Source organism: Phodopus roborovskii, unplaced genomic scaffold (genome assembly GCF_943737965.1).
Source record: "Phodopus roborovskii unplaced genomic scaffold, PHOROB, whole genome shotgun sequence".
In the NCBI taxonomy this organism is placed as follows: domain Eukaryota; kingdom Metazoa; phylum Chordata; class Mammalia; order Rodentia; family Cricetidae; genus Phodopus; species Phodopus roborovskii.
In genome coordinates, this window is record NW_026126547.1 from 5,478,106 (window position 1) to 5,491,713 (window position 13,608).

At 42.8% G+C, this 13,608-nt stretch overlaps 1 protein-coding gene across 15 annotated transcripts in view; it reads left to right on the plus strand.

Moving 5' to 3' along the window:
• The window catches only part of Ikzf1 (IKAROS family zinc finger 1), a 183,473-nt gene that overhangs the window by 47,858 nt on the left and 122,007 nt on the right, over positions 1-13,608 (plus strand). For 9 of the 15 annotated variants that reach the window (XR_007835538.1, XM_051200688.1, XM_051200687.1 and 6 more), the window contains exon 4: positions 7,948-8,007. The exons of the other annotated variants lie outside the window; for them this stretch is intronic. Coding sequence is in view for 8 of the 9 variants with exons in the window: in XM_051200688.1 (XP_051056645.1) it covers positions 7,948-8,007 (60 nt within the window). In the remaining variant the exon portion in view is untranslated. The remainder of the gene's footprint in view (positions 1-7,947; positions 8,008-13,608) is intronic. 15 annotated transcript variants of the gene reach the window in all.

Sequence of the window (13,608 nt, forward strand, 5' to 3'; positions counted from 1 at the left end):
TGGGTGCCTCTGGCTATGTCTGCCCAGCCCTTTTAGGGCCTGGGTGTTGGGAGATAACCACAGAAACCTCCTGGTGTCCCTCTGGCCATCTGCCATTAGTGCTCTGGGGTATGATCTAGTTATCCAGCAAGGTTCCCCATATACACTCTGCCCTCTGCATACCAGCTTGTGCCATCTAGTAAAGATGTCTCTCACTACGCAGCGTTTCAAATGAAATGGGAGACAGATATCTCAACCTTTAACTCAGATCCAAGACCTTGAATGACGTCACTCTACTGTGGGACACATGACAAGCACCTTTCTAATAATTGTCTTCTGTCTTCACTGTGTTCACCTTACTTGTCAGAATATCCCTTTTCTCTGCCTTTAAAGCTTTCATTATTGGAGCTGGAAAGTTGGCTCTGTGGTTAAGAGCACTGACTGCTCTTCCAGAGGACCTGGGTTCAATTCCCAGGAGCCACATGGCAGCTCACAAGTGTCTGTAACTCCAGTTCGGGGAATCTGGCATCCTCACACAGCCATACATGCAGGGGAAACACCAATGCACATAAAATAAGTAAATTTTTTTTATTCTTTCATACATATTTATTCTTTCAGCATCTTTGAGAATAAGCAGAATTTTAATGATATATATGAAAAAATAAAATCTAATAATGTTTCAGTAGACTTTAATATAATTAGATCTCATCTTGTTAGGGAAATACCTGTTAGGTAAGTAATTATTTATTTAGCCATCATAAGCTCAAGATAAATATTTTAGTTTTTTTTTTCTTTGTACAGTTAAATAACTTTCACTGTATTTCAGGTAACTATTTTTAAATTTACATAAATATATAACAGTTTCTAATAAATCCTTTAGATCTTTAGGAAAAGTGATATTATTTTATACACAAGACATACTCTTGACATAGAATAAAATAAAGCACATAGTTCTTGCCTCTAGAAGGTTATAATCATGAATATAACTTTAAGTTTAAAATAATATCCAATAAATATAGTGATACTCTCAGAATATCATTGGTCTGGATCTCTTGAGTGTGCTCTCCCTGTGGCAAATATTTGAAACAACTACTTCAAATTTAAAACAAGGGAGTGCTAATCTGCAGAAACCACTGATCAATAAAGAATAAAGAAGTATCTTTTGTGTTGAAGAGCCTGCGGGTACCAACCAAGGGATTTTAAAAGGCTGGATGCTTAACCTGGCTAAGAACTTTTATTTTTATTTTTTTTATGCATATAGAGTATTTTTTATTTAATTTTATATAACAAAGTCCAATTAAATGAAAACAAACATTTATACACAATATTTGGGAATTTGGGCGTCGTTCTTTCCAAACTACTTCCTGCTGGTAAGGGGCGCTGTCTTGGGGGATTCGAAGAAGATTCAGATATCCTAGCTGTAGTCTGTAGGGATAAGTAAATATTTTTGAAAAGCTTTCATTATTTTAATTTTCTCTTGCTCACATGGTTCTCCTTGGATCACAGAAATGTCCTCATGGCATTTCTGTATATTTAATGCCATACAAGAACAAGTAATGTTTTTGCTTAAACTGTAACGCTTGTTTAAAAATACAAAAAAAAAAGAATGAAACTTAAAACATTCATAATGTACTCAAGGCTTTTTTTTTTTTTTCAGCCCACCAGATTTCATCTTCCAAATTGTGGGTCTGTGAGACCCAGGGCCCTGACCTACTGACATGGACTTGTGTGTGTGTAAAAGAGGGGCGAGAGAGCATGGGGAACTTACAAATGGTACCATAGTGAAGACATGTATATACTCCTGTAAATATTAATAGAACGATCATTTTTACGCTGTTCTTTCTTTGTACTCTCTAGAGGAAAGTCTGAATCCATCTCTCTCTAAGTCATTATTTTACCAGCTGGAGCTTTGTCTTGTCTAATTTGTTCACTGTGACAGTTCACTGTGCATTAATAAAATAAAAACAAAAATAGGGCAGGGATGGGGGGGTGTGGCTTACTGGGAGAGCACTTGCCTCACCCTGGGTTCTGCCCTCAGCACTGAAAGTAAAACCCAGGTATGCTACATTAAGAACAAGGGCGACGCCTCCCTCTCACATTGTGCTCTCCACCCTGTCTGCTCTGGAAGCAAACTGGCCAGCTGGGCCTGGGAGCAAGACAAAGTGATGTCAGGAACAGCCCCAGTGTCAATCTACCCAATAGCCTAAAACACAGAGGCGATGATGTCAAACTTATCCTCCATGGATGGGACTAGTCCCCATCAGAGTGTTGTCACAAAAGGCCACTGCTAGGTTGTTTGGGGGTGGAGCACACAAATGGTGTTTGCCCTGACATCCTCTACCCTGACTCCATCATCTTGGGTACACTGCCGAGCTGTCTTCCTGCTGCTCTTCCCATTTGAGGAAGGTGGCAAACGGTAGTTGGGTGTAGCCAATGCCATAGGCCCATGGGATTCTTTGTGGACCTGAAGATAAGGCATTATCTTCCCAGCCTGTGGCTCTGTGCTGAGCACAAAGCTAACTACTTGTCGTATAGTGTGACAGCCAGGCACTTGGAGTATTATCATGAATCAGCACACAAACCTGACAGAACAGATGGCATTATTCCCACTTGGTGGATAAGGAAAGTGAGCTAAGATAGTCAGACCATGATGCGTTTTCCAGCCAGGAGGGAAAGCCCAGCATCGAGGCCTCCACTGACCAGGGTGTGGTCAGCTGCTTTCTCTTCCACGAGATCATGGTCACCTTTGTCTCCTGCAAACTTATGAATGTCTGAGCTCAAGGACATCCAGAACCAAAGGAAGCCAGGGGTTCCATTCCATTGGAAAACCAGTAGTCATAGTAATGTACGACACTGTGAAAATTATGTCAAAACCCCATTGTTGACTTTGCTTTAAATATACATGTGCCCTGGAACTGCATGTGAAACCCAGTGCTTTCTGCCATGTGTTCTGACACTTCTCGATTAGTTCAAGTGGATTTCTGAAAATAGCCAGCTATTGGGGTTATTAAGTAGGGAACTTTCTAGTGCACCCCTGTCATAGGTACCCTGTGCCTCCTGTATATGCTGCCAAAGGGACACCATGTGCTAGTCATTCATGGCCTCTTTCTGAGCATGTCTATGCTCAGACCACCTGAGTTTTCAGAGCTGGGCATTGACTTGGTATAGGCTCATATGAAGACCAAAGGCCATAGTCGGGGGTAGGATGGGGTGGGATGGGGGATGGAAGGCAGGCTTCTGAAGAAGCATCTCCAGGCTAGGGACACCAAGCAGGCCCTGCAGACTCCATAATTCTGTAAGGACCAAACAGGGGTATCTGGGAGAGTGAGGAAACCGGTCTTCTGGACCTGCAAAGTCACTTAAGTAAGACACGTGCAAATTGAGGCTGGGGCTTAAGGATGGAACAAGGATGTGCATAGCTAAATGGAAACCACAGCATTTACAAACATGGGTAGTTTGTGAACTTTGTTGTTTGTTTTGGCATTTTCTTAAGGTTCATCCTTTATTGAATAGTGTGATGTACCCAGAGATTCTCTGATAGCAGTTGCCAGAGGTAGAAGTTTGACACAAGATCTCCATCTCTCCCCTCACATAGCACGGCAGACTGCTGGGGCGTTTGGAACTTAGATGTGATCTGTAAAGAGCCTGAGTCTAGTAGACACACGTGTTGGGACAGGAGCCTGAAGGCCACAATGCACACACAAGCTAGGCAGGTGCATGATGGTGAGCAGGAAACATAGGCAGGAAGTGCCTCACACCACAGCCTCGGCTAAGGAGTGGCTGGGGTAGTAGCTTCATGGACGGGCTGGGGATGTGGTGTGTTTGGAGAACAGTGGGGGAAAATGAGGCTCCTTGGGGAAAATGACATGATCATTGGATTTGACTAGTAGTGGTGGAGGAGCTCTGGTTGACTGAATTAGCTAGAACCTTCTTCATTGGTGCATGTGCAGATGTAGGAAGAAAAGTAGGCCTGGAGAAGAGGGTGAAGTTGGAGATAGACAACTGTCTGGGGCCTGGAAGGCAGGGGACGAAGGGAGGATGAAGCCTGGTGTATTCTGCTCTCTGGGCCCTGGCATAGTACCCCTGCCTGCTCTTTCCACACTCGTGTGCCGGGAGCTTGTCAGGACATCATAACCTACCCTGCAGGACCCTTGAAGTATGGACAGGAAGAGCTAACCCAGGGGAAGAGGTGTGACAGCTTCACAGCTGTTCTGACCCTGCATCTGGGGGAGCGGTGGAAGTCACTTGAGTAGGTGTAAGACCGCACACCGATACTCCTGTGCTCTATGTCCGTAGGCAGGACATGGAGCTTCTTTGTACTTTAGCTGACTCTTTGCAAGGCTGGAACCACAGCATCTTTTGTAAGTGATGTCAGCTAGCTGGTGTCCTCTTCCCGTGAGAAAACCCTGAGACACCTAGCCAACAGGGAGGCTTAAGAACAGATGTATTCATCTATAAAAATATATAGATTCTCAAAGAGACCCTGCAGCGGGCTTCATCCTACACCTGTAGGGTGATACTGTAGAAGGGCACCTACAGTATCTGTGGAGACCTAGTGCCCTTTGCAGCCCAAGCCCTGTGACTCTTGCTGACTCCACTACATCCATAGGCTGCCCTTCTTTAGATCTATAAGGACTGCCAAGTCACTGTGAACTGTAGACCGTGGTTTCTGCAATGTTGACCTGTTTTCCATAATCTTCATAGATTTGGCAAATTCAAACAGAGCTCAGAATATTGGGTGACTACAGCATGTTATATAGTAGTGATTGCTCAAGATTTGGGGATCAAAAATCCCTAGCACAGAAGTGTGATTAAAAAAAAATGTATTTTGTTATTCTTAAAATACGTGTAAAAATTCTCAATGCAGCCAAGAGTAGTGGCAAACAACATTGATCCTAGCACCCAGGAGGTAGAGGTGGATGGATCTCTTTGTGTTTAAGGCCTGTCTGCTCTACATAGCAAGTTTCAAGACAGCTAAGGCTTAAAAGTGTGATCCTATCTCAAAAATTCATTTTGTTGTGGCTGCCATTTCATAAAACTATACCTTAAAATTGGGGGTAGACGGTCTAAGAAATGAGGGCATCCACTATGGATGGTTCCTAGGTCCCACCCATAGTGGGATATGCTGCTTCTGATGGGACTTCACAGACTGTCACAGGGTAGAGTGACCCTGTACCCGCAGACCTCTGCAAAAGGGCAAGCAGACAGTAACTGTGTCCTGTTTCATATGCCTGCTTCTGGAAGCAATGTTGTCAAATGGCATTATGGCCAGCCAGCTCCAAGAAGACAAGGAACTCTCAATGACCCATGTGCTTACCTCTTCTGTGTGTATGAGGCTTAGTGCTGAGGGCCATGCAGCAGGCATTACTAGGGCAATTGTATTTATATCACCCTGCAAGTTCTTGGTTGACCATGTGTTTGCCCTGTTGTAAATAAATGCTCTGTCACCCAATGTGACCATGTACAAGCAAGTGTATTACATATGCATGTGTGTGCACACTTGTGAATGTGTTTGCAGCTGCAATAACTTACACATTCCCCAGTGCCTCACAAGCACCCAAAAGGTTGCTTGCAAAAAAAAAAAAATGTGTCTTTAGAATTCTGAGTGCCATATAACTGGCCATGACCTTAAATTTTCATATTTACATATTAAGCCCCAAAATAGCAAACCATAGAACTTCCTTTGAGTCCAAGATCCCTTACCTCTAAAACAGTGATGGTATCTACCTCAAAGGCCATAGCGGGGCTTCAGGGCTGTCTGTGGAAAGTGGCTTATGTGCACCTGACATTTATAAAGCCCCACTGAGTTCATACTATAAGAGACTGGATTTCAGCATAAACAAGGGTTTTGCCTTATTTCCTACTTAGAAGACTGTAGAAGGGGTTTTTTTTTCTGAATTCAGGAAAGTAACACATCATTATGGTCTTTACATTAAACAGTAATTTAAAAGCAGGTGACAATAGGATTGCCCAACATTGTGTAAGTCTACACTTTCTAATGGTGCACAGACTGGAAACCATCTCATTCTTTCACCTTCACTCCTCTGTGTGCCACTAAGTACCAGTACCCCTAATTGCCCTCCAGCACACACTTAGCATGTGAGTAAATAGTAGCCATATGATCAGTGGGATATGTTAAGACGGTGACTTCCCATCAGGCCATATCAGCATTATCTCCAGCAGTACCACCATCTCAGTATCATGTCACCTACTCTGAGACTTTCATATGGTCCCACCTACTGTAATATGCCCACCTTAAAAAGCCAATGTGAACTCTTACCCTGTAAAACAATTTGCATTTTCTACTGATGTCTAAGGACCCAGTGGTACAGAAGTAACGAAGTTGGGAAAGTTTATATAGAAGGTTCTGGGTTCAGGAAGGGTAACAAGTGTTCTGTTCGTCATATGTAGTGGTTTGAAGACCAATATTCATATCCCTATCTGTACACATCGATTTATGAAAATTACATTAATTATTGTGCTATGGTGAGGGTGTGGAGCAAAACAGAGAACAACTTACAGGGGGCTGAATTCAGGACTCAGGTATGGAACTCAAGTCTTTGGCAGCAAATGTCTTCACCCTCTAAACCATTTTGCCAGTCAGCAAACAAAGTTACGATGACATTGATGTGATGTGTGATGGTGACTTTAACTCTAGAGATTTAGACCGAGAAACAAAACAAAGAGATGAAAAACATGTATCACTTCCCAAAGGGGGATGTGACAATTTCTCTTTAATTATGTTTGTGCATTATCCCAGTATTGTGTTGTTTTTTATGAAGAAGACTGAGAAGCGGTGGCTCAGTGGTAAAGAGCTTGCTGTGAAGGCATGAGAATCTGAGTTGGCATCCACAGCACCCATGTGAAATCAGGCAGGGCAGCAAACACCTGTAATCTCATCAGTGATGGGGGGAGCTCTCAGGTTAGTCAGTGCAGTTGAATTGGCAAGCTACAAATTCAATGAAAAGCCTTATCTATAATAATAATAACAATAGAGCAATTGAAGAAGATGTCAGACATTGACATGTCCACATCCATAGCCACACATGTGGGAACACAACTACACATGCACTATTCACATATATTAAATTTTACATGGGGGAAAAGGGGAGGGTCTGTAGCCAAACAAAATTGAGAAACAGTGGTTCAAACAACATTTGGTAAATATGTCTAGTTTCTAGAGCTCTTCAGCCTATTTCCTGCCAAGTCAATAGTTGATCCAACAAGTTTAATTTAAACCAGCTACATTGAGTACACAATTCTGACACTCTTAGAAACCGTGTGTGTGTGTGTGTGTGTGTGTGTGTGTGTGTGTGTGTGTACCAAGTCTTAGAAATAGGAACTAACCAGGAATTTCCTGCAAAAGAGAGAACAAACATGGAGATTTGGTGCCATTTATGAAGGCAACTGCTAAAGAATGCCTACAGAAATCCAGGAGCTCCTTTTGGAGCAACAGTTTTCTTCATCCAATGTGTTGATTGGAAATGTTTTTATTTTCTCTGGATACTTTCTAAGACAAAAAACAAATGAAGAGCATTTGGGGTGCAGCCTACTCGTGAGGAAACATACTGCTCTTGTAGAGATGTGTGCTCTCCCCACAGATATTGCAATGTGGCTGACATTGTGGACCAGCATGACTGAATGGTTTCTTGTGGCTCTGAATGCCTTACGGTACACATACTTCAATGCTGTTGAGCCCATCAGAGCTTGTTCACAATGTTCAGTGTGATGAAACTCTGAGTTGTGACCCTTGGGTTCAGACATCTTGTTCTGAGGAGGGACTTCTGTTGCTTGTATAAAGACCAACAGTAACAAATTAGTGGCTAACTAGTGGTTTTACATGATAAAAAAAAATTTTTAATAGCACTGTCTTCTAAGCTCTTATTGTGTGATGATATTACAACCTGGCTTTCTTTCTTTCTTTTTTTTTTTTTTTTTTTTTTTTTTTTTTTGCCTTCTTTATTGCAGTTGCATATGGGGCTGATGGCTTTAGGGATTTTCATGCAATAATTCCCAAATCTTTCTCCCGTAAGTATATGCTTTGCTTCTAGAAAACAGTAGCATGTGTTCATTTCATGGTCAGTTCCATTACACGGACGCCACAACCTGCATGTTCCCTCATCAACACCTTCCTTTACACTTGAAACAAATGTGATGAACCCAGTGGTTGCCATTCCGTTCACTAAACACCCACCACTGGGCGCACCATCGATACAATAAAAATAAAGCGGGAGGGGCCTGTTTGATTGGTTTTGCTTTTGTTAGTGAGACAGGATCTCCCTATTAGCCCTGGCTAGCCTAGAATGTTGTGTTGTGCCCAGGCTCACAGTAAGTTTCCTGCCTCTGCTCCTTGGAGCTGGGCACACCCATCCCCCACCTCACCAGCATGGTTCTGATAGTGAGAGGTGTAGAGAGCATCAAAGTGAAATGGTAGTGAAAAGCTAATGTAGCCACCCAGAGCCTGTCACTGAGAGTCTGTTCAGCAGGGTCAGGATTAAAGCTGCAATCAACAACATTGTGGTCCACGCTTCCTGCCAGCATCACACAAACCAACATCTTTTCAGATAACTTACACAATTTTGTGTGAAGGGGGTGGCATTCTCCTTGTCTTGCTCTAGGAGTGCTAACCTCAGAACAGAGTAGAAAAAGCTCACGGGTTTCCAGCCCATTCTTCTGTGATGGCTCCCAACATGAGCAGGCACCCTGTTAGCATGCAGGCTAGCCTGCTCTCCTCTGGGCTGTGAGACTACAAACTTGATGGCAATTTCATATTTTAACATATTGAGAGTTGAAAATGATAATTATATTTGGGCAACCATAAGGAGTATTTTCAAAAATAGAAAGGCTTTTTTTTTTCTTTAAAAAAAAAGAACTTAATAGAAAATTGTTACAAATTGTTAATCCCCTAAGGTTTTTAGTCTTCAGACCTTGTATCATTAATTTTTTAGTATTATGAAGCAGCACCAGAGAACAGACTGTGTGGACACCACTCCAAGGAGAGATTTGTGTGTGCATAGTGCTTCGGGTCAAACCCAAGCAAGCGCTCGACACCAAATCTGAGACCAGCTTGTTGACACTGTAATTACAGCTATATTTTCATATTGGAGTGTCAGTAACAGCAAGATTAGGATATTGACATCCTCGTATCAGATACTATTTTGGAAGCACAGGACTTGGCAGTATCCACCTAAATATGCTTACAGCCAAAGACTGGATTGACATACCCTCCCTGTTGAACTTAAGAAGCTTATTGAGATGTTTCTCCTACTCATATTTCTTCAGTTCAGCTTGACGATGAGAGCTTCCTGTTTATTTCTTCAGGGTAGGCATGTGTGCACACATGAACATTTTTCATGTGTGGGTAGACGAGAATGTGCCAGGGCAGGAGCTTATGTTCATTTTGAGACCGTGTTTGGAATCACAGTGTTTGGAATGTTTTGAGAAGCCATGATAGCAAGACAGCAAGCACATTCTATGACGTGTTGTCATTAAACCTGAGGAAGGGGCAAAGCCCAGTGTACCCTAAGGTCCTAGCAGATGGCTGAGCTTTTCCAGATGAGGATGTACAAATGACAGAGGGAGATTTTCTGAGATATAATAGATGTTTCCGTGTATTTCATGTCTACATACTTGTAAGAATGAGTTCACGGTAATACTATCGCCTTTTTCTTTCCCTCCTCCCCTCAATATCCCTGAGCTGTAAGTATCTGGGACGTACTTGAGACTTGAGGTTGGTTGACCCTCAAGTCTACACCCAACAGCAACCAAACTGTTCTGGGCCAATATCGCCACCTTGTGGCCATGCTTTAGAATTTACCCACAGGCATGTCCCTTCTTGAAGTTAAAATAACCTTTATCCCACTTTGGGTCCCTAGATATCTAAGAGAAATAAAAAAAAAAAAAAAAAATGCTGAAATGGCTTTTCTTTTTTATAATTTTCAGCTTTTCTCTGTATATCTTATCTCTGACTTCATCATACTTCAAAGCCTAAAACATCAAATAAGATTATTTCTAAAAAACATACTTGTTCAGATAGAAACCCTTTTAACTATATTTTAAGTTATAGAAATTGGTCTAGCTAATGCTTACAATTTGTTTTATTTTGTTTTCTGAAACAAGATGTCGTGTAGCTCAGGCTACCCTCAAGCTCCCCATGTAGTGGAGGATGGCCTGAGACTAATCCCTTGCCTCTGCCTCCCAGCATTACGGGTGCAGCACAGACATAAAATACCAATCTGTTCGTGCACAGGTGTCTCAAGTCTTTCCTTTATTACCACAGATAGATTGAAATATACCATAAGTATTTTTATCCCATTATGTTTTTCTATCTTTTTTCCTTTTTTATTTAAATTAGAAAAAAGTTTTCTTTTTTTTAGGAAATTTTAAAATTTTTTTCTTATCTTACATATCCATCCCAGTTCTCTCTCCCTCACACCCTCCCATGCCTCCCTCGACCACCCCCCTACCCCCCACCCCCACCCCTGTCCCATTCCCCATCCACTCCCCAGGGAGGGTGTGGTTTTCCAGGAGGGATCATCAAAATCTGTCAAGTCATTTGGGGTAGGGCCTAGGCCCTCCCTCCTGTCTACAAGCTAAGGGAGTAACCCTCCATGGGGAATGTGCTCCCGACGTCCATTAGTGCACTAGGGATACATCCTGGTCCCACTGTCAGAAGTCTCATAGACTGCCCAGGCCTTCTAACTGAGACCCACATTTAGGGGGTCTGGGTTGGTCCCATACTGGTTTCCCAGCTATCAGTCCAGGGGTCCATGAGCTCCCCCTTGTTCAGGTCAGCTGTGGATTTCTGCGGCCTGGTCTTGACCCCTTTGCTCATCACTTCTTCCTCTCTGCAACTGGATTCCAGGAGTTGGGCTCAGTGAAAAACAATCTTACTTTATATATCCATCCCAGTTCCCTCTCCCTTGCATCCTCCCATGCCCCCCCCCCACCAGCCCCTATCCCATCCCTCTTCTGCTCCATAGATTTTCTATCTTTATTCCAGTTTCCCAATAGAAAAAAATCACATTCTAAGTTTCCAAAACACTACATTTCCAGCAGCTGTGAAGATGAATTCTGAAAAAGGAATGACAATTAAAACAACTTAACACCTGTAAGCCAGAGCCTGCCAGTGTGCTCTACTCCTCTGCCTTAAAAATGCTCGCTTATTCTCAAGGGTACAGCACACTTGGCAGTGAGGCCAGCTCTGGGCTCCTGTTGGCCTGCCTTCCTAAGTTCTTCAGGACTGTTTGATTCTAATCTTTTTCTAGGGGCCTTGGCACACTTAGTGAGCACTCTCTTAGGGCAGCGGGGGTCATTGCACTAATTGTATATATCTAAAATACATACTGATGAGGTTTTCATTTTTTCCTGTTTTGAGTAGCATCTGAGGAGCAAAGCAGCTTTTCTCTGGAGCTGGAAAATATCCATGTTAATATAAGCCACACTTGGGAAACACTCAAATCTGGCCTCATCCACTATCTGTCAGTTGCTGGAAGAGCATGTTGAACCAGAGCCTTCTGAGGAAAACACTCACAGGACTCCAATCATGTTCTGTATTTAATTAGCTCAGTGCAGCACTTTTTAGCAAGTTCCTCATTGTTCTATGTAGTGGGGTAGAGATAGTTTATAGAATATTTACAAGTCTATTCCTTGTATTTGGGGAGAGTGTAGCATTTCACTGAAGGAACACCACAGCTAAATAGTTCTAAACAGTCTCCCGTTTCCATGGACAACCTATTTTGGCTGGACAGAGATCTTCTAGATTTCTAATACTTAGCTAGCACCCACTTTGCATTAATTTCCAGAGATATGAGGGCCTTCCCCGTCTTTGTATAGAAAACCCCCTGCGCTGCAGGAATCTTGAATTCCTCATGCTGACAGTGTAACTTGTGTGTTACCAAAGCCTCTTCTCTCTGGCTACTCAGTCTTTCTTAGACATCACAGACCTTCCAACTCAAAATGTGGCTGGGAATGTCCTCCTCACAACCACTAGGCTCCCAGAGCTAAAGCACTTAGCAGTTGCCATGGAACTCTTGTACCAGAATGTATGTAGGGCCTGTTGTGAGCCTCTGCCTTGTTTCCAGACACATGGTCCTTGGCCATGCCCACAGGCATCTACAGATAACTGTATCTTCTTTCACAGAAACACAAACTTTGTGATGCTAGAAAAAATTCTGATCACTGCTTATCCTTCCCATACTATCTATGCAATGGATCCTTTCTCTCTATCTCTTTCTCTCTCACACACACACATACAGTACACATAATTATATATAATTACATAGTTATATGTTGAATTATATATATGTATATGTACATATATATTGAAAATATTACCACTCCCGTATGAATCACATCAAGTAAGTTTGATATTCTTGCTGTATGTCCTTAGTAGCCATCCATCTATTTCTTCCTCATACATTTCTTCCCTAGATTATATCTGGTGCCTATGCAGACCGCAGGACAAGCTATGAACAACTCTCAGGACTTTTGAGTTGCCTTTCTCTCTTGATTCTGTTACAGCTAGTGGCAGTGCCATCTTGTAGGATGTGAATGCCACAGCCTTGCCTTCAGCTGACCTAGTCACACTAATGATGGGCCCTTGGTGACTTTGAGGAAGAAGGCAGTGGCCTATCACATGATTCTTCACCTGCTTCCTCCCTGACTCTCCACTCACCCTCCTAAGCAGCCTGTTGGAGCAGGACTCTTCCTGGAAGCCTGAAGGTCACTGCCCATGCACCCTCCCATCCTGGACTTCTCTGGGAAGCACCACGTAGGCTTTGGTGACATGTGCCATGGAGTTCCCCAGAGGATTTACAGTAACTCTGCAGTTTTTATTCGGGCAGAAAAATGTTTTTGACTGCTATGTGCTCCGGTGTCCTGTATGCAGTGTCCTCGGGAAAACAGGGTTACTTCCCTTTGACTGGCATCCTTTACCTTAGTGGAATCCAGCTGTGTCAGGAATATGCTAAGGGACCATCCCAACACGTGTTCTTCTGCAGGGTGGCTTTTGTCCAGCTGTGGGAGCTTCTGGTTTATACACTTCGATGCAGCCCTGTGTCTCAGTGATCATGACAGAAGACAACAAACGGTCATGACAACAAATCCCAGTTGTCTTAACACAACAAGCTGTGATTTGCTCCAGGGAGTCTTTAACTACCCTGTCTCACTTCAAAAAACAAAAAGATGAGTAATTGCAAACTAACCAGAGATTGAGATTTTTGTAGCTTTATCATGCTTCCAAGAGAACAAGTTTAATGTAGTTTATGGTCTGACACTGTAACATAAATCCCAGAGGCTAGGGGACATATAAAGACTAGAAGTTCATTTAGCTTGTACTTCTGGAGGATGAGAAGTCGAGTGTGGTGTCTTGCAGCTGGTAAGGGTTCTCGCTTCATAGTGACTAACTCGAGGCATTATGTGGCAGCTAAACAGAGCACTCATTCTAGCCCAGGCCTGTCTTCCTTGTCTTGAGGAACACTTTGTAGTCAGATTTGCATTACTAAGTGAAATACCCAAGGTGAGGACTTTATAGAGAATTGTATATATTTAGTTCTCACTCTGGGAGTTCCAGGCACGGGGAGGGGGACTTTGGTGAGAACAGCCAAGGATAATGATGGGGGAGGGTGT